This window comes from Melozone crissalis, unplaced genomic scaffold, assembly GCF_028551555.1.
Source record: "Melozone crissalis strain CALT ecotype California unplaced genomic scaffold, PUWL_Pcris_2 ptg000013l_1, whole genome shotgun sequence".
NCBI classification, from domain to species: domain Eukaryota; kingdom Metazoa; phylum Chordata; class Aves; order Passeriformes; family Passerellidae; genus Melozone; species Melozone crissalis.
The window spans coordinates 6,027,568-6,054,375 of NW_026535791.1; the positions used below are offsets into that span (position 1 = coordinate 6,027,568).

At 40.2% G+C, this 26,808-nt stretch overlaps 2 protein-coding genes across 2 annotated transcripts in view; both read right to left on the minus strand.

Annotated features, from left to right (window-relative positions):
• LNX2 (ligand of numb-protein X 2) lies at window positions 1-26,012 on the minus strand. The gene is made up of 9 exons (XM_054272119.1): window positions 25,587-26,012; window positions 18,016-18,254; window positions 16,519-16,718; window positions 12,597-12,968; window positions 10,943-11,089; window positions 8,568-8,745; window positions 6,624-6,855; window positions 4,734-4,892; window positions 1-1,907 (listed from the first exon to the last, which is right to left on the minus strand). Exons 1-9 carry the CDS (start codon window positions 25,985-25,987, stop codon window positions 1,772-1,774), a joined length of 2,064 nt encoding a protein of 687 aa, XP_054128094.1. The 5' UTR covers window positions 25,988-26,012; the 3' UTR covers window positions 1-1,771.
• Window positions 1-26,808, minus strand: part of MTIF3 (mitochondrial translational initiation factor 3) — a 132,232-nt gene that overhangs the window by 42,553 nt on the left and 62,871 nt on the right. The window lies entirely within an intron of this gene.

A 26,808-nucleotide genomic window follows, 5' to 3' on the forward strand; every position in this document is an offset into this window, starting at 1 on the left:
TAGAGTATCATATAAATTTGGTGTCTGCTTCAGAAACAAGGATTCTCACTACAGTAATATACTGGAGAGGACATTCTTTTGTATTTTAATATTATGAAATTAAACCAATAGTATACATTACATAGAGGAATAAAACCATACGAGATTCTTAACTTTTTTTTTCTTTTTTTCCTTTTTTTTTTGTTTTTGCAAAAGAGTAACTTTATTTCTTTTGAAAACAAAGCTACTGGAATTGATGACATGCGATAATATGCCCCGATATTACACCAGCTGAGTTTGAAAATAAAGTTCATGCTTCACAATTGAAATATGCTGTGACTCTCAAATACATTCTCTGGTAATTAATAATACAATACAGAGGTCATTCATAAAATCAGTTCAGGTTGGGAACCTGGTTTATAAATGAAGCTCTTTTCAAATATTGAGAACACTGACAACACACAGGGTTAGCTACAGGTCAGCACATTTCTTTCTGTGCTCCACCCCTCTTTTCTAAAACAAGTGGGTGCTTAGCCTGCAAATATCATGGAAAGGCAAAGTCTAGAAGTTACAGGTTGGTTTGTAAAAATATTAAATACAATCCAAGACAAACAGTATTACTGACAACTTAATAGCAGGTGCTCTCTAAAGGGAAAAAAAATATCCTGAAATGCAAAAGAGCTCTTTTCAGCATTTGATATCAAGGCATTTGCACATTTGTCAAGAGGTGACAGTAAGAGTGAACTTTGCAGCTTACTTTGCAGTTGGACTTGAAATCAAAGAGCTTTCCTTCTAGCCTGCTCACCTGTAAACCATAACATATGGTTTCTTAATAGCTTGCTTTTTTCCCTGGAAATAATTCTCTCATTTAGAAAGTACTAGTCAAAGTATTGTTTCCACACTTGAATAAAGAGAGCTGACAACTACAATAGAAACGGTAAAAATGATCCTCATAAAAATGTTCATCAAAATTCTCTGACATAGCAAAACATTCATTTGTAAAGTAACATCTAACACTGCAAGCCATTCACTCAAAGGAGACCTTGGGCACACGAATCCTTGCCAGCATTGCAAAGGGAATCACTTCTGTATTTCTTGTGTAGGGTACAAACTCTGTAATATATTAAAGTTTCCTAACAAAAAGTCCAATTATTGCACTTTATAAAAATTCTAGTAATATCAGGCTTTTTTCCTACTTTTCTATGAACATTGATGCCTAGTAAGAAAAATGTGGGGGACCAAGTAATTTGTGATGAGTAAGATGGAATACTTGAATCAGTCCAAAATATGGGGGATCAAACCAGAAGGGTTTACGAAATGAAGAGATGTAACCTTTGGAAACAGGTTTTGGTTCACAGCAGCAGACAGATGTGTCATTCTGGTACTGACACATGTTCTCTTTGCCAGGAAGAGAGGGCACATGAATGTTACATTTATATATCACAACACAACTTGAGGACTTTGCAGAGAAACCCAAAGAACAGCTAAATCCTTCTGCAGACCCTACAAGCCTGATGGGAAAAGCTCAGTGACAGCCATGGTGGAGTGGGGGTTTCTCTGTGAGCTCGAATATATCTGCATTTGTGCCAGCAACAGACACAGCAAACAGGAATAGCTATTTCAGGATGGCAGAACAGGTAGAGTAAGTCTGAGAGGCCTGTAAAAAAGGAACATACAGCAGTTTTGGCCCTGCTTTTAACCAGCTGTATCAATAGGGGGAAAAAAGATAGAGGAGATTTTTGTGCCAGCTATCTAGAAAAAGATGCTGCTTGAACCAAATTGATTCACAACTCTATATGAGGCTTCCAGGCCAGCAAATCACTGTTAAAGTCACTTTGTTCCTCTGCTCCTTCAGCATGGGAACGAGTGCAGAATGACTCATTCCAACCGTGGATAGTCCGTTTACAGCAACAATCATATCACCACACCTAAAAAACACAAGAAGAAAGAAGAACACATTATGAGACCTGCTCTGCAGTAATTAGCACACACCAACAAACAGCACTGCACTGCTGGGGTGGTAGGAGGTAGGTACTTTGCTCCTTTGCATCAGGCTGGAAAGTGTCACTAAAGTTCCCAAAGCAGTTCAATTTGAAGTCTGTCCTACTACTGAATGATGCCCCTGCCCATTCCAGGAGTGTTGCACAAGATAACTTTTTAAAGGTCCCTTCCAACCTCCAATTGTTCTAGGATTAATCTGAAACTCATCTGGGAAATTCCCAAATCACGCTATTTCCATTCTAATACCAATATGCTTCTGCATTAAGAACTGACCTGTATAGAAACATGAGAAGAGACATTTGGGAAGACCTAATGGAGTCAAGAGAAATGAGATACCATGTGCATGACAGAAGCACTTCTGTTTGTTTGTGTGGATTATAACACATTTACACCAAACATGCCTTTACTGTAGGAGGTGTAAGTAAAGATATTATGGTTACCAACCAACCACATTCCAACTAAGAACCTTGTTTTCAGTGGCTTATGATTTTATCAAATATAACCATTTGGCTTGAAATGTCCCTCAGCAGATGGTTCAATTGCAGCATCTCTGCATTTTGGATTGGGTAACAGAATTTGTGAGGGTGCCATTTGCTGGCCCAGAGAAAAATGACCTCAAAGGGTTAAGTTCTGGTTTTTAAAACCTCAAGAGAAACTTCAAAAATCCACCTAGTTTCTTTCTGTTTCGAGCATGTTCCTTCTCTAGACACCTCTGCTTTGCAACTTGAGTGTGTGACATTCCCCAAAGTAGTCAAACGTGACTTGGAGATCAAACAGGATTTTTCCTGAAACTGATCCTCTCAGGTATTGAAGGCACCAATATGGGTGGCAAAAAGAAGCTCTCCTGAGCTTTCCCTAGGGCAGAGCACAGGAAGAGGGAGCAGAGTTACCAATACCAGTCAAATGTGCACTCAAAAGTCCTTCTCTCCTGAACCAAGGAACCCCATCACCCAAACCCAAAGTTCTACAGTTCACTGCGTGACATCTCACTCCCACAGCCTTTCCAAGGAAGCCATTTTGCCTTCTATAAAATCACACCAGGCAGATCATGTAAGCAGAAAACTGTCTAAACTATTGAACTGTGAAGTTATTTATTCCCTTCCTCTCCAGCCTAACATTTAGATAATTTAAACAAAACGGACCAGCTTTAGAAGAGACCTGTCCCACAATAACTCCAGGTGTGGGTTTGAAGAGGCTCTCCCTTGTAGATGGCCCATTTTTAAGTCCGTATTTTCAGTAGAACAGACATTTGAAAAGAGAGCACTACGTCACATTATCACACAAGAGCATATTTTCCATAGGTTACAAGGGGGTAAATGTGACCATAATGATTCTTCCACTCTTCTTAGGAATGATGCTTGAACTTCCACTTGTGTAAAGACTTCTAGTTATTAAGTCTCTAATCTGAAATTATTTAATTTGACTTGAACTGAGATCTTTAATTTAATCCAAACTGTTCCACAGTTAAAAAAAAAACTAATTTTATGTTCAGCCAAGTTATTTTTTCATTTATTTATTTAGTCACTGAACTGAAAAATCAATTACTGTCAAGGCTCTAGGCATAAGTACATTCTTTTCTTAAGACACTTTGTAAGAAAATCTGCATGTAAAAATCATGCCATGAAATTTCAAGTTGTATATTCTTGACTACCACCTTCACAAAAAATCAAGTTTATGAACAAGAGAACAACCCTTAATGGGAATTTTACGTCCTAGTTCTGAACTAATCCTACATGAGGCTAAGATGTATATCTGGATACTAAACCTGGGAGCTGCATCCAAATGTAATGTGTAAGCAAAATCATACAATCTTTAAGGTCAGAAGGGACCTCAGGAGCTCTACAGGCCAAACTTCTACTGCAAGCAAGGTCAGCTGTAAGCTGTGACCAGGACTCCCAGGGCTTTACCCAGTAGTCACAGAAACCTCCAAGAGCAGAGACCATGCAACTTATGCCATTGCCTGACCATCCTCATGGGGAAATAGTTTCTTCTCATGACCAACCTCAAGCTCTTTAGTTCAAGTTGTGCCTGTTGTCACTCGTCCTCTCACCCTGCACCACTGGGCCCTGTCTCCTTGACAATGTGCAGGTAAGTACTGGAAAGGGATGCTGGCTGCCCCTGAAGCCTTCTCCTTGTGGGGCAAGCGCTCCAGCTCCACCACCTCAGGGGCTTCTGCTGAACTCGCTTCATTTATCAGTGACTTTCCTGACAGCTAATGACAGGGTAATGCAATGGGGACTTGGGTCCTTAACAATCTTTTCAGAAGTCTTTATCATGTACTTTCTTGCCCTTCTATTAATGCAGCAGCACCCATCTTCAGTATCAGTCTCCAGTGGCTTCAGAAGGCTATGTGAAAGCATAAAGCAGTTTTGCCCACTTTGCAGAAGTGAAGCTCTAACTTTAGCTGTTTTATAGGAAGAAAAAAACCAGCTAGTTCTGCACATTTACAGTGCACATTCTCTTGGCCTAATGTGGAATTCAACAGGGAGACAGCAGGTGACATCAGCCGCACAACTGAGGAAAATCACAGGAGGTGCCATCTCCTCTGAGATGCCCCTTCCCTAACAGAGACACCCTGTTACCTCCCTGCATCCCACTCATCAGGGAGGGAAATGCACTACAGAGCTGCATGGTCCAGCAGCCCAAGATGCATTTCCTTAAGCAATCAGTTGCACACAACTATTTAAAAGTGGTTCCTTATTGTTGCTTTTATTACTATTTTTATTATTTCTCCCATTGCTACTTTGGCTTACTTTAATCTCCCGTCGAAGTAGGCAGGAGTTCCCAGAACAATGGTTTTAATGAAGAAGGGCTGGTTGGTGTGGTTCTCCTCGTAGCCCCCGACGATGCTGAAGCCCCAGCTGCCCAGGTTGCTCCGCCGTAGCACCACGTCATGGCAGCTGTGCAGGCAGCTGTGGAATGGAAGCACAGGACAAGAGAAAAAGCCATGTATGGTTCCACAGCAGGCACAACATCTGCTATCTCACCATTACCACTGAGCTGAGTGTGGCAGAGAAGGGGAGGGAGGTGATTAGACCTCTGCTCCCAAAGTAATTTTGTAATATTCAAACCAATTACCAAAAAATCCCACAATCTTGAGGCAGAAAAGTGCTTTAGAAGAAGTAATGCAGTGTTAGAATAATTACTCAAACACAGTTAACTCTTCAAACTGACAGTAACAGAACTGCATTTTATGGATTCCACAGGTGGCAACAATGTGGGCGGAAAATCAATACCTGATGTGTTCAGTCTGCAAGTCAAAAATGCAGAGCATTTGTCTTCCACCCCTAGCCAATTTAAGCTTTTACTACTTTAAGTAAAAATTAAAAACCCATGCACAATCTTCATTACCTCTGTACTGATTCATCACCAGTAATGAAAATATAAATGACTAACCATTTTATTACACAGAATGTAAATAATTCAGATCACACTTCACTAACTATATGTTATCAGTCCTAGTGAAAATTAATTCTTGCCAGTAAAGTTGGCAATGACTGTAACTTAAAAAATAAACAGACATAGAAATTAACTTTTCAGTAAGAAGATACCAAGTTCTTTACGGTTGTTTGGCACTGCTTTAAAGTACAATGCATAGCATAATGTTAGGGGCATACAAGGCATCTGTAGCATAAAACAAACAAACCACTAGGTAGGAAATAAACTGCTTCTAAAGCATGAAAAGGAAGTGTATTTACCAAAACTGAGAGCCATTTATTGAGATTACTCATTAATACTTAATTAGAAGATAATTTAATTGACAGGTAAACTCAGAAAAAGTGAAACCTCTGGAGGGCCAATGCATGGCTCTGTTATCTTCAGCTGCATTCTGCTCTCAGTCTGGTTCGTGTTGTGATTTTACACTTGAAGTACAGATCTGGTAAATCCATCAGAGGGAAAGGAATTAACCTGCATGCCCTGACTAAAGTTAACAACTCTACTAGCTGCAGAAGGAATTCTTCTTGATAACAAGTGATGCCAGAATGAGATTACAGCTGCAGCCTCGAGAGAGTGAGGAGTACAAATGAAGTGATGTCCAGCAGATTGCAGAGTAGTTAAGGGGAGGGAGCTTGCTGCAAATCTCTAAGAGTTTTTGTGTTTGGCAGAGATGGTAGTGGACTCTTGAAAAAAAAACAAAACCACTGTGAGCCTATAGTTACACAGCTACAGTCTTGGCAGAGGACACGTCAAGAGTCTGTCAGAATGGCCAAAATCTGATGCAATATTCTGAAGTTAAGTATTTGGCCTCATGAACTTAGGTAGCAGATTAGCAAAGAGACAGATGGATATATACTTGGTGGTTTTATTAGTAATTTCTCTGATTTTGGATATTCTACAGAAAGTCACAGTACAATAAAACAATAAAAAAATATTAATTCTGTCTGAACAGAAGACTCCACATGGGTAGTTACTATGGTTTGTGAAGGGATAAAACCAGTATATTCATCTTCAAGTTTCCTAAGGAAACACTGCTTCTGTTCACAGCCCACTTTCTAAGCACACTGCCAACTGAATACAGCTGAGATGGCCAGGTAGAAATAAGGGCAGATGTGCTGCAACTATGCAGGTCTCTGCTTCTTTATGTCTCTTGCAGGACTTAGCTCGAAGCACCTAAATAAGTACTTAATCAATTAATTCTGTACCTTGGAAGTCCCAGCCACATGACCCAGGATGGTGACCAGCTGGCATCGTATTCATTTTCACTGATGGTACTCAATTGTTCCTCATCAGCCTGGGGCTGTTCCTCCACAATCTGGACTTCCAGGGCTTTCAGGGCAACTACTGAAGAGGCAGCACTAGCCTTCAGCATGGCCACGGCCTCGCTGTGACTCAGGTTGGTGAGATCAATCCCGTTGATGTTCAGCAGCACATCACCTGTGCAAAGGCGCGAGGGAGAGCACATCAGTCTGACAGTCCTGCCCACCCACACACCTCCCAGGCCAGGGTCTCATTCCATACTACAGTCTTTGGACCTGAGACAGTCTGAACTAACAGACTAGGAGCTCTGAAGCCTTTATATTGTCAGTTTGAAACTTTAATGTATTGAGCTTGTATCAATTATTGAGTATAATTTATTTCCACATACACACCACATACTGTGACTCCTATGTATAATGCCCTGAAAATCTGAAATAGAAATTACTTAAGTACCTCATCAGCTTGGCTGCAACTGCTACTGCAGATGCCATGACTCAACTGTTTCCAGATGAGGATCTTGGGCTCACCCTAACTTTAAAAGTGAAGGAAGAATGACGGCAGGAACAATGCAGACACCTCAAAGTAACCAATTATTGGAGACAGGTGAGGTTCCACAGACTGCTTTAATTCATCTGGTTTTAATAACTTGTCACTTGGGAGAAGAAAATTGAATTCAAAAACTACTGGAAAGTTTGCTATAAAACTCAGTTAATTCAAAGAAAGAAAAGTAGCATCTCTACAAAGCTAATCTGGAAAATATCAAAGCCAGAAAAAGATTTCCACAATTTCAGTTTTATGTTTTTTAAAAAGCCCCAGGATGTAAACAAGAACGTTATTAACTATCCAGTGGCAGACTCCTTTTTCACACAACGTCTCACCAATGAAAGCCACAAAAAACAGAGCAAAAGTGCAAACACCTGGGTCACATTTGGTATGAGACTCAGGTTTTTGAAAGGCTTTTCCTCCCAGTAGCTTTTGCGGCCGCTTTAACATTACACAATGAAAGAACAATAGTGATTGTTCTATCAAGTGTGTTTGTCATAGTAGTACAGAAAAAGAAAGCATACCTGCTGGTGTGTGGGTGTAAATCTCCCTTTCTCAGAAACATAGAAAGATGCTCCCACACTGTTCTTTTAAATGTACAATCTGTGAAGTTTTTCCCTAAATTTCTTTCCTGAAACATTCTGTAATTCTGTGAACTGTGAATCACAGAGATCCCAAAGGCAGTCTCTGATTCACATATGACATAATACATTTTAATCATCAAATGCTTTGCTATCCATTATGCAGGACTGCCTTCATCTATGCTGAGCCTAACCTCTGCCTCCTTATTCTCTTTTACAAAGCCAGGGAACAAGGACAGGTGTTGCAGCACCCCCAAAGACCAGCAGACTCATGATGTCCCAGAGGATAAGAAAGCTTTTGAGAACCAGGATTAACACTGATGAAGCTTCTTTTGGGGCAAATTTTGTGTGGGTGAGCTGTAGCCTGTCAGCAGAGCTTCTCTGCTGTTCAGGTATTACACCAGGGAGCAGAGATTCCTTGGACAGAGATGTGGTACAACCCACTAAATCACACATGAAAACAGGATGTGTCTGCATCACAGCAGACCCTCAGTTCAGGGGAATACCATCAGCTTTAAAGAATTTAACCATACATTTCCTGATCTTATCCACTTCCCCTGCTATCATGCTGTAAACATCCCCTTCCCATAAAAGGTGAAAGTGCAACATGAAATACTGTATTTCCATTATTAAATCATGAAGAAAAGCATCCGTAAGCATTTTCCTACATCCATGACAAGATTTTTGACACCACCTGATTCCAGAGAACACAGTGATCAAAAAGCAACCAGAGGCAGCCCTGCCACCAGGGAAGGCAAACCCCACCTCGTTTAATCCTGCCGTCTCTCGCCAAGCATCCGTGAGGCTGCACACTTGTCACAAAGATGGGCAGTTCGCCACTTTTGCTGCCTCTGCCTCCTGCCACTGTCATTCCCAGAGATTCATGTGGCTCTTTTTTCACAGTAATGTGCTTTTCTTGGCATGTAACACACTGGGAGAGATCCTGTTCAATAAGGATAAATAACATTGTTAAAACTAAGGAAGAAAAACCAAGCAAACAAAAACTGAAAACCAGAACAAATCAACTAAATAACAACACACCAAAGCCACACTTTGGCATGTTAATAGAACAGTTTAAAATGACAAAGTACCTGAAACCAGCTTTGGCTGGATTTCTTCTGGGTCAAATCCCTGATTCCTCAAAAAAAGACCCCAATTCAACAACAAAAACCCCCTGGATGTAGATACTTAAACACAGATAGAAAGCTTATAAAGGCCTATCTTGAAATCCCACTCTAGTTTTTCTTTATATCCTACACTGGAAGAGGCTAAATTTTAGGACTGCACTACAAAACCATATGGCCAAAAGTCTGGAGACAAACCAGATAAACATCTTTTAAAGTCTTGGTGAACATCAGCATTACTTCATTTGTCAGTAGAATATGCCCCAGAACTACAAAGAAGCTCTTAAGAAATGAAAACATGTGTTTTCATGATGACAGTAAGAGACTCTTTAAAGCCCTTATGCATCATGTTCTCTTTTGCAGCTGGTATGTAGAACCCCCCAGAGCACAAACTAAGGCCAATTGATACTAATGGCTTGTAACGGGCACCTTGGGCAGCCTCCCTAATGATTATAATGAAGACTCAAGCTTGAAACAAGAAGAGATCCTATATTAAATTTTCCAACAACTGAATGATGAAGTTCAGCCTGTATTCAGCTCTGATCAGTAAAAAAAGATCTAAATCTAAATCAAAGTAAATTTTATTTGCCAAAGCCTTTCCCTCAGGTTATTAAGTAAAAGATTCAAACTACTGCACATACACCTGTAGTAGCATCTTAAATTGACAGAATACTTGCAAGGAATCCAAAATAATGAAAGAAATAACCTGGGATATTCTTCAAAATGCATATATGTATATACTCTCCTGCCTTCTCTCGGAAAATGACAACATTGTCCTCTTTGACCTCCAGTGCCATGTGCTCCTAACTGGCTCTGCTCCTCACATACACATTAATCATGGAAGTAGCTATATGTAAACACATCACAGCTTATAAAGACAGTTCATTTCTCTGGCTTCAGGACTGGCTGCTGCCACACAATCATACAAACATATTTAAAGCCACAAGGCTTCAAAGCCAACTGCAGGTTAATGAGAGAAAGATAAATGATACAAAATACCAGAAACATTCACTTGCTGTTACATGGGACTTCCAGTTTTAAAAGAGCCCACAAATGGCATTGATCTGTGAGGGAAATCCACTCATGCAACTTTGGATCAACTGTGGTAAGAGCAGAGCTCATGCTGGCACATGCACACTTGCCTCAAGCTCTGACATCAACAAACTAATCACTGTGTGAGTATGGCCCAGTGCTGTAGCCATGGTATTCAGGAGCCTCATCTTTATCCCTCAGGAGGAAAACAACCTTCCTGGAACCTCATTTGTTCTCTTCTGAAATGATCCCCACTTTTAAAAGAAAATCCTATCAATGCATGCTAGTCATCCCAACAGAAGTATATGATGCTACATAGTAAAGCAAATACAGTGGATAGGTGGAAAGGTGGATTTGTTGGCATGGTCAATATCACCATTATTTCACAAAGTCAACTTCTTAAGAGTGAGAAGTTGCATTTTTCTAATTACAAGGACATCTCGAGCACAGGCTCTATTTTAGCATGTCTTCCAAATAGTACTAGCTTCATGAAAGTCTCTTCATTTTGCCTTTCTCTCCCTGCTTGAGACTCAGCAGCCTTGCAGCCAGGACTGGTGACTCATGAAGGAGATGACACATCCCTCCAACATGCTCTTTATAAGCTGGATGGTGGGCACCTCACATCTTTCCTGGCTGCAGCCAGCACAGAGCAACAAAAAGTACAACAGTATTAAATGACAGCCCTTCCCATGCAGGAGTACCAGCCACTGGCTTAGACAAGGTCTAACAACTGCAGCTGTATGAACTCGCAGAACTTGCTTCTTCCACTGTAGTCAGCAAATCCAAACACATACTGAAAACCTGTTGTGCATCTTTTGTTCCTACACCACACATGATGCAGGACTTGAGAACTTGGAAGCTAACATCATTTTTTTATTAATACGATAAAAAATAATATAACCCTTTTTTCTAGCTTTGCCTTGCTACCCACACCAGCACATGAGTAAACCAGTATTTTTTCCTTTCAGAAGGAGAAGAACCAACCTTATGTGAGTTAGGTCTGCTGTGAAACAGCTGCTGGGACTGGTGTTGGTGTGAGCTGCTGTTGTGAGTCCCGGTGTCTCGGATAATGCTGACTGTCTGTGACTTCAGGGGTCTAGAGATGATCAAGTTCACTCTCTCCCCGCTTGCCTGTTGAATACATTAGGTCATCAAATGTCATCAAGTTTGAGAGGATACTGATTATTAGAAAGGGAGGAAAACATATGACAGAATGGGAAACAAGACAACAGCAGACCTTGTTTTCCAGTTCCTTTTTAGACTGCAGACTACTTTACTTGCCTGATATTGCAATACCCCCCAAAATGGAGGGGAAATTAACATTCCTCCTTCACCTCTGATGTTGTCTTTACATCAGCTAAAAATCCTTTGTCAAAAGGACCATTTCTCACTCTGTGTTACAAAGCTCCAAACATTAAAATTCACCCCATACCATTTGCAGCCTCTGAGAACTCCAGTAACACATAGCAATAAATGGATGAAATGCCTATGTGATAGCTCCAAGATCTGCAGCTTTCGATCAAAAGCTCTGAACACCTCTGGTACTTCCCCCAGACAACTGCAAGAAAGATGTTATCCATGAGCATAACCATAGTATTCTGGATTTTGGGGAATACTGGGAGACCCATTTATTAGATGTTAATAAAACATCAGCTCTTTTTATTGCTGCAAAGCCACACCTCAAAAGGTAAAAGTTACCTAGTGCTAAATTCCAATCACTGTATACAAAAGTTGGGGAACTGAAAATACAATTTCCAAGATCATTGTTATTTTAATTTCACTGCAAGGAAAACACTTGAAATTATTCCTGAAACAAGTATTGACTACTCCTTTGTATCAGAGTTGCCTCTGTGGTGCTTTAAGCAAAGGTGACTGCACTAGACTGCAGGAACATACTACTGGTATATTCCAACTTTCCTAAAAACAAAGGTATTTTCACCAACCTCCCATCAGCAGGAAACAGCAAAGTGCTGCATCTGTTTCCTTACAGACTGGGAGAAAGGCATGGAGTAAAGGTTTTCCTGTGGTGACACAGATAGGTCATATGCCACACTACAACAAGCTTTGGGTAGTATTTGTGTCCAGGACATAACCAGACATTGGAAACAGCCCTTTTCTGAACACTCAGAAAATGATATGTACCATGCAGAACTCATGGAAAACCTCTATTTGACTTCCCAGCTGCTACCTGTTGACTCTAACATCTGACAAATTACTTTCTTGTTTTAACTCAATTCCATGCACAGGAAAATCAATAAAAGACAAAGCCCACTTCTATAGAGCTTACTGAGAGATTAAAATACAATACATACATAAATAGAATAATAATAATCCTCTTTTTTTTTCTTCTCCCCTGCTAAGCAGTATGCTACAATAGGCTATTCTCCTTGCTACACAAGCCGTCTTCTAACCTTCAGGCTGCATTCCAGGGAAGACTAATGCATTTTTCACTTCTGAGGAGGTGAAGTTCATCTGGTAGGTGCCAAAGCAGGTGCTGTTCTTCACTCTTATTTTCAAAACATAAATCACCGAAAATTACACTGACACAGGCTTTTAGGCCTCTCACAAGCTGTTCTGCCTGAGAACAGACTCTAGAAATAAAGCCAAGCTAGGGGCTCAGGCGGGGAAAGCGAATTACCTGTATGACCTGAGCAGCGAGCTCCGGCGTGCCGTGCTTCAGGTCGTGCCCGTTAATGGCCAGCACGCGGTCGTTGCTGCAGAGCCGGCCGTCCTGGGCGGCCAAGCCCCCCTCCAGGAGGTCGAGGATGAACACCCCCGGCTCGTCCGTCCTGCGCACCAGCTTGATGCCGAGCTGCTCGCTGGAGTCGCGCTTGTGCAGGGTCACCTGGAAGCTGTCCTCGCGCGCGCAGCCCGGCGCGTCGGCGTGGCCGTGCGCGCGGCTGCCGAAGCGCCGCTCCCGCAGCACCGTCAGCTGCAGCACCGAGCACGGCTGCGACAGCACGGCCCGCGCGTGGTTGTGGGACACGTTGCTGATGTCGAAGCTGTTCACCTGCCAACGACAGCAAAAGAAGTCACAAGGATGTTTTCGCATGTTTAGTTAAGTCCTTTCCAAAGTAAATTCGCTCGCTGCAAAACCAGCCTTGGAGCAACCTACATGTCTGACTTTACTAGGCTTCCTCTCTTATCTTCCATTCTTTCCTGCAAACTCGCATTGGATGTTCAATCGACAAACTTCTTTTTAGGTTGGAAAAGATCCTCAACATCTTCAAGCCCAAGTGTTAATCCAGCACTGCCAACTCCACCACTAAACCACGTCTCCAAGTTCTACATCCACATGCCTTTTAAACATCTCCAGGGATGGTGACTCCACCACTTCCCTGGACAGCCTGCTCCAGTGCTTAACAACACTTTTGTGAAGAGATTTTTCCTAATACCCAATCTAAGGTTCCCCTAGCAGTATTTTAGGCATTCTCCCCAGTAGTGAATGCCCTCTGCCATCACAGGCCAAGGTTTTTGCTCTCCTTGTCTTCTACACTTGTCTCCTACACTTGTCTTCTTTACATTGTTTGTTTTCCCAGACAAGAACATGGCATGTGCTTTCAATTTCAAGCCCAGCATCACTTAAAACTGCAAAATAATAGCTATAAAAAGAATGGATCTAAATCTCTGCAGGAAGCCTTACATTTTGTAAGCCTTGAAGCCTTACATATTGTGTCTTACAATATGCATTACTTCCATGATGTGAAAAAACATTTTTAAAAAACTGAAGTCAAGAATAATGAATTTGGTTCATTAACACAGCAAAAAAATGTAGCTGGACTAATTCTCAAGTCTTAGCATGAACTTAGATTTTCCACAGATTTCAAGTAGGCCAGAGCTTCGGACTTATAACCTGTATCACCCAAAATTCAGTTGTAAATGAAAAACAGATTAAACTTTCTCTACCTAAAATAAAGAACTGTGTTTGTTATACAGCCCACTCATACAGAGATCAGTAATCTTCAGTCATTTCTTGCACTGTAAAAATAAGAACTGACAGTGCAATGGGATTAGGTAGATAAAAGGAGTATGACAAAAATTCAGCACGAAAGCTGTGTTTGTCTTCTTTTGTAAGAAAGGATTCAAAGTTAACATTAGAATTTCATCCTTAGCCTTGGTGGAGGAACCCCTGCCCCAGACAGAGGTATCACCAAACGGTCTATACTGATTGATGTGCCTTACCTAAGCCTTTTAATAGTCCCCATTGCAACCTAAGTAAGTAAAACCAAGCACGCACCTTCTCACCATCTAACAGTAATATTAAAATTATAAAAATATACAAAGCAATCTATGTACAGCAGCTGCCACATTTACATCACACACCTGAGCTGAGGGGCTCCCAGAAGCCTGTGCTGAGCCACTTGGCTGTGGTAGTTTCTGAGGGTGAAGGAGGACTGCACCCTCCCTGAGACACCTCCAGCCCAAAACCCAGCACAAAGCCACTGCTGCTGGCAGCACCACGAGCTCAGACAGAACCACAGTGGTGTCCTGCTCTGCTACTGCCCTGAGAGAGCCTGTAACCTTGGGCAGAGGGAAAAGAAGCATAACTAGAAGAAATAACACTTAGAGCTGCCTCCTGCAAAAACCACTAGGGCTCATCCATCAGAGCCCTTAAATTAAATCTATTTTTATTTTTAACTGTAGCTAGCTAAAGTAAATACATAAAATATGTGAGCACTCAAAGGGCACAGAAGAATATATGCAATAAAATGTAATTCTTCTTTCTATAAGGCAGTTTAAAATTTCAGAACAAAACAGCCTTGGCACTTCTTGGGGAAAGAGATTCTCATTAGGACATGCTTCATATGAATTACAGTCACAGTCCAACACAAAAAAAGACAATTTGTAGAGCACTTTGAAATTGTTAGGCACCTATCTGCACCTTGCAGACAACACAAGCTTTTATGTAGCTGTTACTAAATGCTGTTCCCACAGCTCTTAAAAGGGTAATACTTCTTGTTTGACTAGGCAAGAAAATGCTGAGTTTCATCTCACAGCCCTTTCTGGCTCTTTCTTTTAGACCTTTACAGCTCATAAAAGCCCTGGAAAACATTTTCAGAAATATCCCACCAAAGTGTACATGCTGAGCTGCACCTAAGTGCACCTAATTACAGATGGCAGAGATTGGACCTGATCATTTTAATACAACAGCTCAGCACCTGCACAGGCAAATTCAAATAGAGATATTCTATCTCCCCTCAAAATTTAGGTTTTACCCTCTATATCTCTCCCTTGGCATGAGAGGAGGACTCTCATGGACACCCACTTAGCATCTGACAGCCCCACTGCCAGGCTGTTGATAGGGGAAGACTCACTGCAGCTAGTAAATTCCTATTTACAGTCAATTCACTGCCATTTATGGCTTTGGAAACTGTAACTGACACCTGCCCAAACAGCAGGAATTTCCAAAGCTTCATTGGAACTCAAGCTCCCTATTCTGCCAAACAAGTAGAGCCCTCAGTATAAAAATAAATGAGGCAGCATTCAATCAGTGTCTGCAATTACTTGTTGAAAAGGAAACATCTTGGAAAGCTCTTGGGTTGTTTTCTTGGCCAGCCACTATGCTTACACTCCAAGAGCTGAAAAAGGCACATTTCTCAAAAGGGACTTTATTTTCTGAAGTGCAAACTAATTTTATTCCAAGGGTAACTACTGTATTTAAGCTACTTCTATCAGCTTGATTTCAAAACAGTGAAATGAAGAAGGCTTACAATTACATTTGGGCTGATCTTAGGCTGCCAGATCAAAAGCAAACATTTCTACTGAAGTAACTTTGAATTAATGATAATATATTTGTTTCAGGTGGAAGGATTAAAAATAGAAGCTGGGTGACCGTTCTGTTTATGTAGCACTCCGTTACTTTAGTGTTGTATGAACAACCCCTTCCCCTAATATAAAAACTAAAACTTCAAAATTAATAGAACTTGATTTTTTTCTATTGTCAGTGGTTAATTACTTGAAACCAAAACAAAAATACACAATCAAAACCAACTTACATTTTGTTCATTTTTTTCTTTAAATGCTTAGAGCATCTTGCTTTAAATCCTTCCATTAAAGTCTAACACTGAGTCTTTTATACATAGTGAAAGATGTTGGTCAACTGCCTCAGCTTTTGGAAGACAACGTTAAAATAACAGTTTAGACGAAGGCAGCCTTACAATCCACAAATTGCTTCTTACACAGGACAAGTTATGCCAACTTGCTAGCCAGAAATAACCTTGGGCTCCTTTGGAATGCATGAGTAAAGCTGAAATAAGGACCAAGTCCCACAACATTTAAAAACAGAAAAATAAACTTGTATTTTAAATGTTGACAACAGATGCCAGAGAGGAAAGATAATTCCAGGGACTGGTCCGACAAACAACATAAAGCATGACAGCCAAAAGTGCTAGAACAACACGCTCTGCTCTGAATATTAATTTGCTTTCCAACTGATAATTGCAAAGCTAACACTGACATAACATAGTCTGACAAGGAAAATCTTCCATCTCATTTTAACAACAATTCTGCAAGGAGCAAACAGAAAGCAAGCAGACAGAATACGTAATTAGGTTCCATACTTGAAGTATTTGGTCTCCAGCAAGAAGTCTTCCATCTCTGGCAATGATCCCATCTCGATAAACCTCTTGAATGACAATGTTGATCAAAGGTGTTTCATTGCCACCCACTATGCTAATTCCTAATTCAATATAAGGATTGGACCGATGAATTTCAATAGTAGTGATCTCTCCTTCAGGCAAGGTAGGTGGCTGTTGATTTGCTGCCAATTATTTTTAAAAAGACAGACAATTAATATCTTTTCTATTTCATTCACTTCCAATAAAATAAATCATCAAAATATAATGTAGACCGGCCACAAAGCAGCAGTTTAACAAAAAAACTAAACCAGTGCAAATGGATCAGTTCCACTACTTGTTGAAACCCCTAGCTTGTTAGAAAGCAGCTAGTGACTTAGTAGAATCCATGCTTCCTGAAATAGGATCATTTGGATTGGAATAGGATATTCTCAACCCTTTGGATCCCATCCTTTATAATCAACTTCATGTCCTTCATTGGGTCACTTGGGGATTTGCCTTTGGTGATGATGATAAAAATGCATCACTATAGAACACGAAAGAACACAAGCGCACACCTCTGCTCTCGAGGTGAAGAAAAAAAGGAAGTTTATTTTCTGACTCCAGCATTTATAGTTTTCAAAAACTGATAGTGGATTGGAGGGTGACAGTGCCACCTCCCATCAAATTTCTCCTCCTCCATAAAAGAATGCAAAACAGTGAGTTACTTACAGAAAGTGTGTGAGAAAGTTTGTTACAAGAATGTCAACATCAGAAGGCTTAGAAAATCTTAAAAAAATGGGAGCGACAATAAAAATATATTTTAAGGGTTAGCCCATAACCTCTTTGCCTTGCAATTGCATGAGGAGCTGCTATTGAGTTACTGGGTGAACTGAAGGAGCCCATTTCTGAAGAAAACATGGAGACAACTAAAGAGGAAAAAGGAGAATGCTAAAGGATGGCAAATATAGAGGAGAAGAAAGGGGACAGGACCACCTTTCTCTGTGGTAAGGCTGAGCACTTCCTCTATAAAATCCCAGATGCTAAAGGTGTTACAGCTCATTCAGTGCAGACAAATGCAGGAGTAACTCAGCTGCCTTTTTCTCAAGCATGACAGCACTCTGTGTGTGAGAAGGCTACTGATCCAGCTGGGGGGAAAACCAAATCTCATCTTAGAAAACAACTTTTGTAATTTTACAGAAACTACACTCCTTCCACCTCACTTGTGAGGCCAGTCCCACTAGCAGATTAACATGAACTACTGCACCCTGACACAATAAATGATGATACAGCACCACAGTAGCTGGCACACACTCGGAGATATTTCTTTCCTTCCTGTGCCTTTATCCCAGTTGTAAACTTGCACATAATCAAAATACACTAATATGTCTCCAGAAATTGCAAAAGAAAAGAGCCAAATATGAAGATGCACATTCAAGCTCTGACACCACAAATGTTTCCACCTCTGATAAAAGAGACTTGGGAGGATAAGTGATGACATACTGTCTGCTGCTGTGTTCTCCTCAAAAGGTGGATTGTCGATGCCGGGCTCGTCTGTCCAGGCGGGCAGGGCGGGCGAGGTAAAGCTTGGCTCGGCTGGCACTATTCCCTGATCAGCGTCCGGAGACAAACTGCTGGGCTGCTCCTGCCCACCCACACCACTCTCACCCTCTGCTTCTGCTTGCACCTTGCTCGTTTTCCTTCTCTCCAGAGCAAGCCTCCGATGAGAAGCCCCAGGACACCTGTAGAGACAACACTGATATTATGCTTCAAGCCTGCAGCCCTGTTTGTAGCACAAAATACCCAAGTATTTTCTTGGGTTAAATCAGTCTTCTTCAAAGCCATAGCTTTAAACTCAGCATTAAAAAAATATTAAACACACTGAATATTAAGGCCAAAATATGTTTTAGTGGACAAAACCCAAATACTGCTTTCTTCACAAAACTTCTACTAGGTAGTTTTTTGGCCACGAACTCAATGTGCTGTAACACCTTCTGAATGTGGACTTATCTTGTTCTCACAGAATGGTTTGTGTTGGAACGGGCCTTAAAGATCATTCAGTTCCAAGCCCTCTGCCATGGACAGGGACAACTTCCACTAGAAGGTGGATTCTGTACATTTTAGTTTCTGGAAAATAACTTGCTGGAAAGATGGTCAAAAAAAATCTACATAAGAAGCCCTGTTCCAAGACATAACTGGAGACCTACTGAAACCATCTTCTTTCCCCTTAGTAAGCCAAAAGAAGTAAGCATCATATTTTCCTGGGCTTATTCAAAGGAGGAAAGAGATGAAAATTTTCCCTAAATTGCAATCTAAGTGTTATAATACCGAAATAAAATTCTGCTTCTCTAGGAGTCTGTATGAGAGGTTTAGCAAAAGTAACAGCTCTGTTCATCACTTGTCTCTTGGGCCAATAGAAGGTGTTCTCATCTCCATCCTGTCTCCTGTTTTTTCTTTCTGACTTCTGACATAGGAGGTGCAATTTTTGTTTCCTTTATGCAACAGTATTTGATGCTTTTCACTACAAACTCAGTTTTTAAAGTTTCCATTACTCTTAATGCAGTATTTTTTTTGCTTATGTTTAAAAGCCTACAATAGTTCATTGCAAAAAAAGGGCCGCAATGTTGCTAATTCATGGAAAGCCTTCATTTATCAAATCATCTTGCATTTATGTGCACATAATTAGACGTGGACACCAATCTTACATCTGCCTCAGTGACAGTTTTGCCAGTGTCTGATAAATCACATCTTATAGAATTTGATGTCCTTAAAGTTCCCGCTTCTGAAGCCACTGACCACCCAAAAATGCTCATACTGTAGCAGTGCCAGAAAAAAAGGAACCACATTCTTGGAAGGATTCAGCATTTGGGAACTTCGCAGATTGTTATAACAAAAGAAGAAATTATTTATTCTTGCAAGAGAAGAAATGTGTTAACAGAATAAAAGACAGCAGAAGCCTAATGACATCCTAATTTATTAAAGCAGAATGTTTTGAGAATCACAATTCTGTTCTGACATTCTGTAAAAGTAATTTGGTAATTATATTGTTAGACTGCTTCAGCATGGATTTTTAAGTTTTCAGGTCCAAAGAACATTGATAAAGCTTTTGTGACCCCCAGCCATGTTATACATACATACATAACATTAGATATATATATCTATATATATATGAAAATATCTTTTTTTTTAATGATATACATAGAATGATAGAGTGGCTGTGGTTGGAAGGGATCTTAGAGATCATCTAATTTAAACCCCATGCCATGGGCAGGGAACACCTTCTACTAGACCAGGTTGCTCAGGGCCCCATCCTGCCTGGCCTTGAACACCTTTAGTGATGGGGCATCCACAGCTTTTCCAGGAAACTTCTTCCAGTGCCTCACCACCTTTATGGTACATAATTTCATCCTATTATTTAACCTAAATCTACCATTTTTCTGTTTAAAGCTATTTCCCTTTAGTCTATCACTACATGCCCTTACAAAAAATCCCTCTCCAGCTCTTATATCCCTTTTAGATACTGAAAGGTATCTAAAGGCTATAAGGCCCCCCCAGAGGAGTTCATGTGTTCTCCCCTTGTCTCATGTCCCCCTTTGCGTTCTCCATGTTTAGAAGAGTAGAAAAAGGTAACCCAAATATGCCCTGAAATATGCACAAAAACATACATTAGAGACAGTTCATATTATGACATGATGCATTTCAGAAATAATTCCTTGGGGCTTTTACCAAAGCAACTGCTGGTCATTTTCTTCTTCAAAGTTAAGAAAGTGTAAGCACCAAAGATGAAAATTTTTTGAAAGGTTTTGCTTTGTGAAAACGTTTCTCTTATTTTAAGGATGGAACGTAACCCTATTTCTTGGCTTTGCCCAGACAGTATTTACTACAGAAAACCACTGGTATAGTGGGACAGATCAGCCAATATATCTGTCTGGTGGTCAGAGACACACAATTACATGTGAAAATCAGCAGGAAATTTCTATCATTGATCATTTCACTATGCAAACCTCAAAACAATGGCCCCAAGAGATCAAGAAAAGGAAAGATGCTATCACTTCCCTCAGTATTTCTAATATACTTTAACTTGATGGGTTAGCTTCATGGTCCCTCAAATCTTAATGCTGGCAACAGGGAAAAAAAAGGAACAATCTCCAACATCACTCACTTCTGCAGCAACACAGCAAGAGGTAACTGCTCTTGCAGAGAAAACCTTTTGTCTGCTGGGAGCTCTGACAGACATGCTCTCCCACAGTGATTCTCCAGAATTTAGGACAAAACCACCCCAAGCTGTGTGTCCTTGCTGTCCCTGAACTGCTGTGCTATAGAAGTGGTGATTTCTCAGCAAAGAGGTAAATGAACAGCTGAAAACCAACACTGTCACAGAACCATGCTTCAATCCCTCTGAGCCTGACAGCAGAGTCCAGCCTTACTGGACTACTTGTGTGAGCCAGACACTTCCTTAGGTATCTCCTACAAACCACTGCACTGCTGCTGACTCTGACTCAGCCATCTCACAAGGCCTGAGGAGCCCAAAGGACCTGCTCGAGGTGGCAAAGCACACCTTAAGAGTTTTGGGCTTTTTTAAGCTGTGTCAAACCAGGACAGCACAAAACTCATCCCTGGAAGTGTCCTATTTCTGTCAAAGCCTCCTAAACCACAGCCAGGTCCTCCTCCACCCTCCCTCACACTGCATATTCTCCCATCATTAACTGGCAGCTGATGAAAGTCATCACACAAAATACAAATAGATCTGAGGTTTATTTTGGACAATGATGTTTAATTATAATTTCAAAACCTAGTACCAAGAAATCTAAAACAGCAAACCTACTCAGTTCAGTGGAATCCCTTTTGTGCAGCACTGTATGAGGCAAAAAAGGGCAAAACCCCACAGATTTTCCCCCCCAATTAACCAGTAATTGTAATAGACTCTGAATTTCAGTCTAGTACAGTGCAACTGCATTGCCAGGGGAGTAGCAGTCTAGTGGAGACATTAATTCATTGGATGCCAGCTGCCTAGGTCTTTAAACGCAGCATGCCACCTACCAAGCAGCAAAGCCTTGCATTGGTACTCAAGCACATCTATATGGAGACTTTTTCTTTCCACTTGCAACATAAAAATATATTTGTTGGCAGTAAGAATATATTATTCACAAACAGCAAAACCATACAGCAGTTGTAACATATAAGTGCCAATAAATCTCCAGAGGTGCACACTTTCACTAACACCAAATATGTGGGATAAAGAGCATTTTGGACTAAACCTTGTAACACGTTATGGACAAAGATGGGCATCTCGTGATCGAAACAAGCTTTAAAGATAGGATTCCTTTACTCATAAAAACATCTCATAAAACAAATTGCATAAATAAGGGCTGAATTCAAACTTAGAGAAATGGTATTTCATACCTACCTATAAAGCCAGAACATCTTGTCTAGGAGCAAAAACAAATGGAGGACTATTTTAAGAATTTTTAGAAATTCTTTAATTTCTTTCATGAATCAAGGTGCTCAAGAGCAAGACTCAAACTCAAACTATTCTGTGATAGTACAACTAGCCAGCTGAAGCAACAGAGTGATGTTACTTAATGGGAAGATTGAAGGGCAGTTATTCTAGCGATGTGAAATCATCTTCTGCTTATATTCAGCTTCTTCCTCTACCCTCCTCAGTACCAGCTTCTGCTCAGTTCTGGACGGTGACAAAGTATAGCTTTTACCTTCAATTTTTCTTAATTCATATCAGAGAGAGAAGAAAAATGGATCTTTTTGTTTGGTGGGTTTTTGTTGTGTTTTTTTTTTTTACAGCCAAGTCTGCTGGATTTCTCATTTAAAAGCTGACTTCTTGGAACACTAGCAGCAATCCCTCTCTGCTGATAAAAGGAGCTTTCATACAAAATTAAGATGTAGTTTACAGGGTATTTCTGCAAAATAACAGTAGGAGCTGGAAAAACACATTTGCTCACTGACTACTGAAAAGAAAGAATTCATTGTAACCTATGCCATCAGCTTCTGCCCAGTCTAGAGGTTTGATAAAAGCAAACACACTAAATAACTTCAAACCAGCCGCACTAAATCATTTCCCAAGCAGGAGCTGTATTTAAGCAAAGAAGCAATCCAAGTGCCTTTGCTATTGCTCATAAAACTTTGCCAACAAAGTGACCTTAAGCAGTAATTCTGGTAAGATTTACAGCTGCAATTCGAAGTAAAACCCAGTGTGGCTTTGGAAAGTTAAGTGTCTGGGTCTTAGTTTCTCTTTTGACAGGAAAAAAAAAAAAAAGAAAGGAAAAAAATAAAGTGGGGAAAATGAGGCACCACGAGTTATCTAGGTTTGGGAATCAGAGTAAACGAAGCCAAAATAAGAGTGGTTTTGTTGCATAATTCTCTCTCCCAGCCAACAATGTGAGAAGCTTACAAGGAGTCAAGCGGCTTCAGAGCACAGAACAACCAGAGAGAGATTGTTTGCCTTTCCAGCAATGGCTAGAGTCCATATGGCATGTAAAGACTATGAATTTGTTGCCTATCCACTTATTCAAAAGAGGGTTAAATCCCATAGATCCCCTTCACTTCTGGTGCTCTGAAGTGCCAGGCAGGGACAGTGCCTGCAGCTAACATGGGAGAGGGTGGGAAGAACAGGGCTCACCAGCACTGTCACAAACGCCAAAATAACTGGGATTGCCACGATTTGGAATGATGAAGCTCTGGATATTTACAGCTCGCCTTCCCATGGATTTTGTTACTCTAAATCCATATATTAAGCATGGTGAGCGACACCCAGTGAATAGCTCAATTGTTTCTTCAATTCCAAAAAAATGCAATCCCATATAAAGGTCAAACTTAATTTGACATAAAATTATCTGCAATGTTATCCAGTTGGAAAAATGTCTTCATCCAAATTGGTAACTTAAGCTACCATAGGGAAATACTGGAGGCAACAGCTAAAGCCCACCTAGCAATTAAAAAGCAATTAATTAAAAAGCAATTAATTAAATTAATTAAAAATCAATTAATACAATACTCAACCCTCTCATTATAATACAACAGACTTCTTTCACTTCTGAATAACCCAGAAGAATTAACTCAATTAAAATCATACACAGAAAATCTCATTAACTTTTTGTCAGATTTTCTTCTCATAAATATACCTTTCATATTTAGAAATCACAGAAACATAGTATTAACTAGGTTGGAAGAAACTTTTGGGACCATAGAGTCTAATCCATGACAAAACATCACCATGTCAACTAGACCATGGCATTGAGTGCCACATCCAGTCTTTCCTTAAACAACTCCAGGGAATGAAACTGACACTTACTTTACCAAACACTAGCAAATTTTCTATACCAAGTGACTGAAAAACAGCACATGACTCATGTGGTTCTTCCCTTTAAATCATATTATATGCACTGTGTTTAACTTTAAAAACCAAATTTGCAAGGGAATGTAATGAAACTCAAGAGTTTGAGAAATCAAGAATATTTACTTTGTGCAATGAGGTATCATGGCATGTAATTAGTGACTTTGAAGCAATCAGGTTTGTGTCTGATGCCTCTCATCTCCTTGTGGGAGCATCTTACAGTAATTCTCCTTACACTCTGAGGCACCTGGTGGATACAACATTTTCTTCCAGCTTTTATGCTCAAATGAAGCTAATAAAAAACCACTGGAAAACCCTAGTGTGAAGGTTTTTAGACAGTGAAAATTAACCAACCATACTGCTTTCCTCAGAAACACAAACCATCTCATGTAAAGGCTTTTTATGACTGGTTTATATTAATCAAAGCTGACAATTAAAACAATACTGAATTTTGCATTTCTTTCCTAAATGTAATGATCAGTAGTAGAAGTTTACTGGATTCACTAATCCATATAGAATTAAATTCAAACTATGCAGTTGCTGCCATCATTTATGCCAGCAATGGTAATTTATAGGTGGTTCAGATGTTTGCAAATAAACTTAATTGAAAACTGTAAATCACCATATATTCAAAATGCGTATCAGTCAAGATAACCAAGAGAACAGAAGGAATTGAAAATGAGCAGCCTTCTGCAACTGAAAGCTTTTTCCAGCCGACAAACAGAAAAAGCTTGTGACTCAGCTCACTTGAATTCCATAATAACCTTGTGCATGAAGTAAATGGATTTTTATGTGTACTTAAAAAGTACATACATAGTGTTCTATGTACAAATAAATTGCATGACCCTGTTCTAAACAGCTCTAATATCATTCAAAACTATGTCAGCTAAGGAAAAAGGACTGAAGAGGTGAGGGATATGACAGTGGGAAAGCAGAAGATGAATCAGATATTTAGCAGTAGTCTTGATAGCATTTTGCCTTTTATTAAAATCGAATCAGTTAAATTTTGCCTTTTAATAAAACAGAATCATAAAACAGTTAGGCCTCCTCAACACCCCCAAGTCATCATACAGATCAGAAACTACTTGCCACAAGCAAACAAGCAAGTGCTTAAACTAACATGGAAGCTATGTGGAGAATTTAAAAAAAAAAAGAAGATACCATGTCCATCTGCCTCCCTCAAAGCAGAATCCATTCTGATGTTACTGCTCCTGATGAAAGTTTGTTTAACATGTTCATAAACACTTCTAAAAATGGGGAATGGACAACTGCTCCCTAACCAAGCTATGCCAGCGCCTGACCATTATAAAGCTTTTCCACTAAAATCTGAACTCCATCTTCTTTGCTCCTACTGCAGACAGTTTGCACATTTCTAATTTTCCCACTCCCTCAGCCTTTTTCCCCCTACTGTAATCAACTGCCACAGTATTTCATTTTTTTGATAAATAATTTTCTTCAGACCTCTAATGATCCACGTCATTGCCCCCACGGCTACCACCAAGCAGTCTTCACTATTTTCTGGTGTGGTGCACAAAAAAGGGGTAATCCAGTGCATTGCTGTGCACAGCTACAGACTGACTGATCCATTTTCTAGGGTCTTCTGCTGTGAATTTAAAAGCCACCACCAACTCTCTCCCCCTCTCCTGCCCACAATTTCTAGTGCTACACAAACTGGCCACAAAGAAGCATGTAGGGAAAGTGCAACACAAGCACCTGCAGCGCTCACCTGTTTTTCAGATGTGCCGCCAGGTCACATCGCTGCATCACTTCCTGACACACAGAAGAGAAGGGGCACAAAACAGAAAGCTTGTCTAACAGTTTATGAACAAGGATGCTGGATTTTTTGCAGAGTTTAAAATGGAGTCTTTTTCGATCCAGTGGGCAGAAATCCTTCTCCTGCAGAAAGTTCCTTAGGCACTTGTAGCAGAAAGTGTGTCCACAGGGAGTGTCCAATGGCTGCAACAAGGGCTGAAGGCAAATGTGGCACACCAAGTCATCATCCACTTCGTTCTGGTAGTTGTAGAGATGGTTCTCCCTTGTCCAGTGCTGCTGGCCACACTCAAAGCACAGAGGGTTCAAAGAGGCATTCTGCTCCACTGCAGCCATGTCATCACCTGCAGTCCCCATTTTACAGCTAAGAAGGCTGACAGATCCTTCTTCTCTTCCTTCTCATAGGATGGGGATGCTCATGTAAAGCTCACAGAGCAGCAACTTCTGCCAGGGTTACTTATATATGCTCTTCAGTCATTTTCTGCAACAAATAAAGAAATAGAAATTATTCATTTTGCAGGAAATATGGAAGTTCTCTTCAAAACATTTGACTTCTGGATTTCCCAAAATACAACAACAAATCTATAAATACAAATCCTTTTATAACACAAACATTTTATGGCTTCATAAGAGCTGGTGCAGTGCAGTGTCTTCACCTGCAAGATGACCATTTTATGACAGCAAGGACACCACATTATGCATTGTCACACTAGAAGCATGCAATTAGCATCTGGCAAAAAAATACCCTATTGTGGAATAATGGTCATATGATCAAATAATTGTGTTCTTTAGTATGAGATAACATTTTTAATCTGGTCCTACTGTGTTTTCTGGATTTTGACTATACAGATTATTAGGTTATTAGTAATGTTCTAAATACACTGCACTGAAAAAAACAGCAAAGAGCTTAGCCCAGTTCATTCCATTAGTAATATTGCAAATATTGCAAACCTTACTTCTAGGTTTCCTCTGTGGATTGCTACACAGTAAGAAGGACAGATTCTATCCAGTATGCCCCATCTGATTTAGTACAGAGGCCAGTAATAAAAATATGGGATAAACTAATCATATGAAACTACTGGTTTCAAAGAACTTACTTGTTTTGCTTTTTACCTAACAAAGTTATAGCACACTGAGTGTGGCAAGAAAAGACTCTGGGTCTGTCACCATGGGATTTA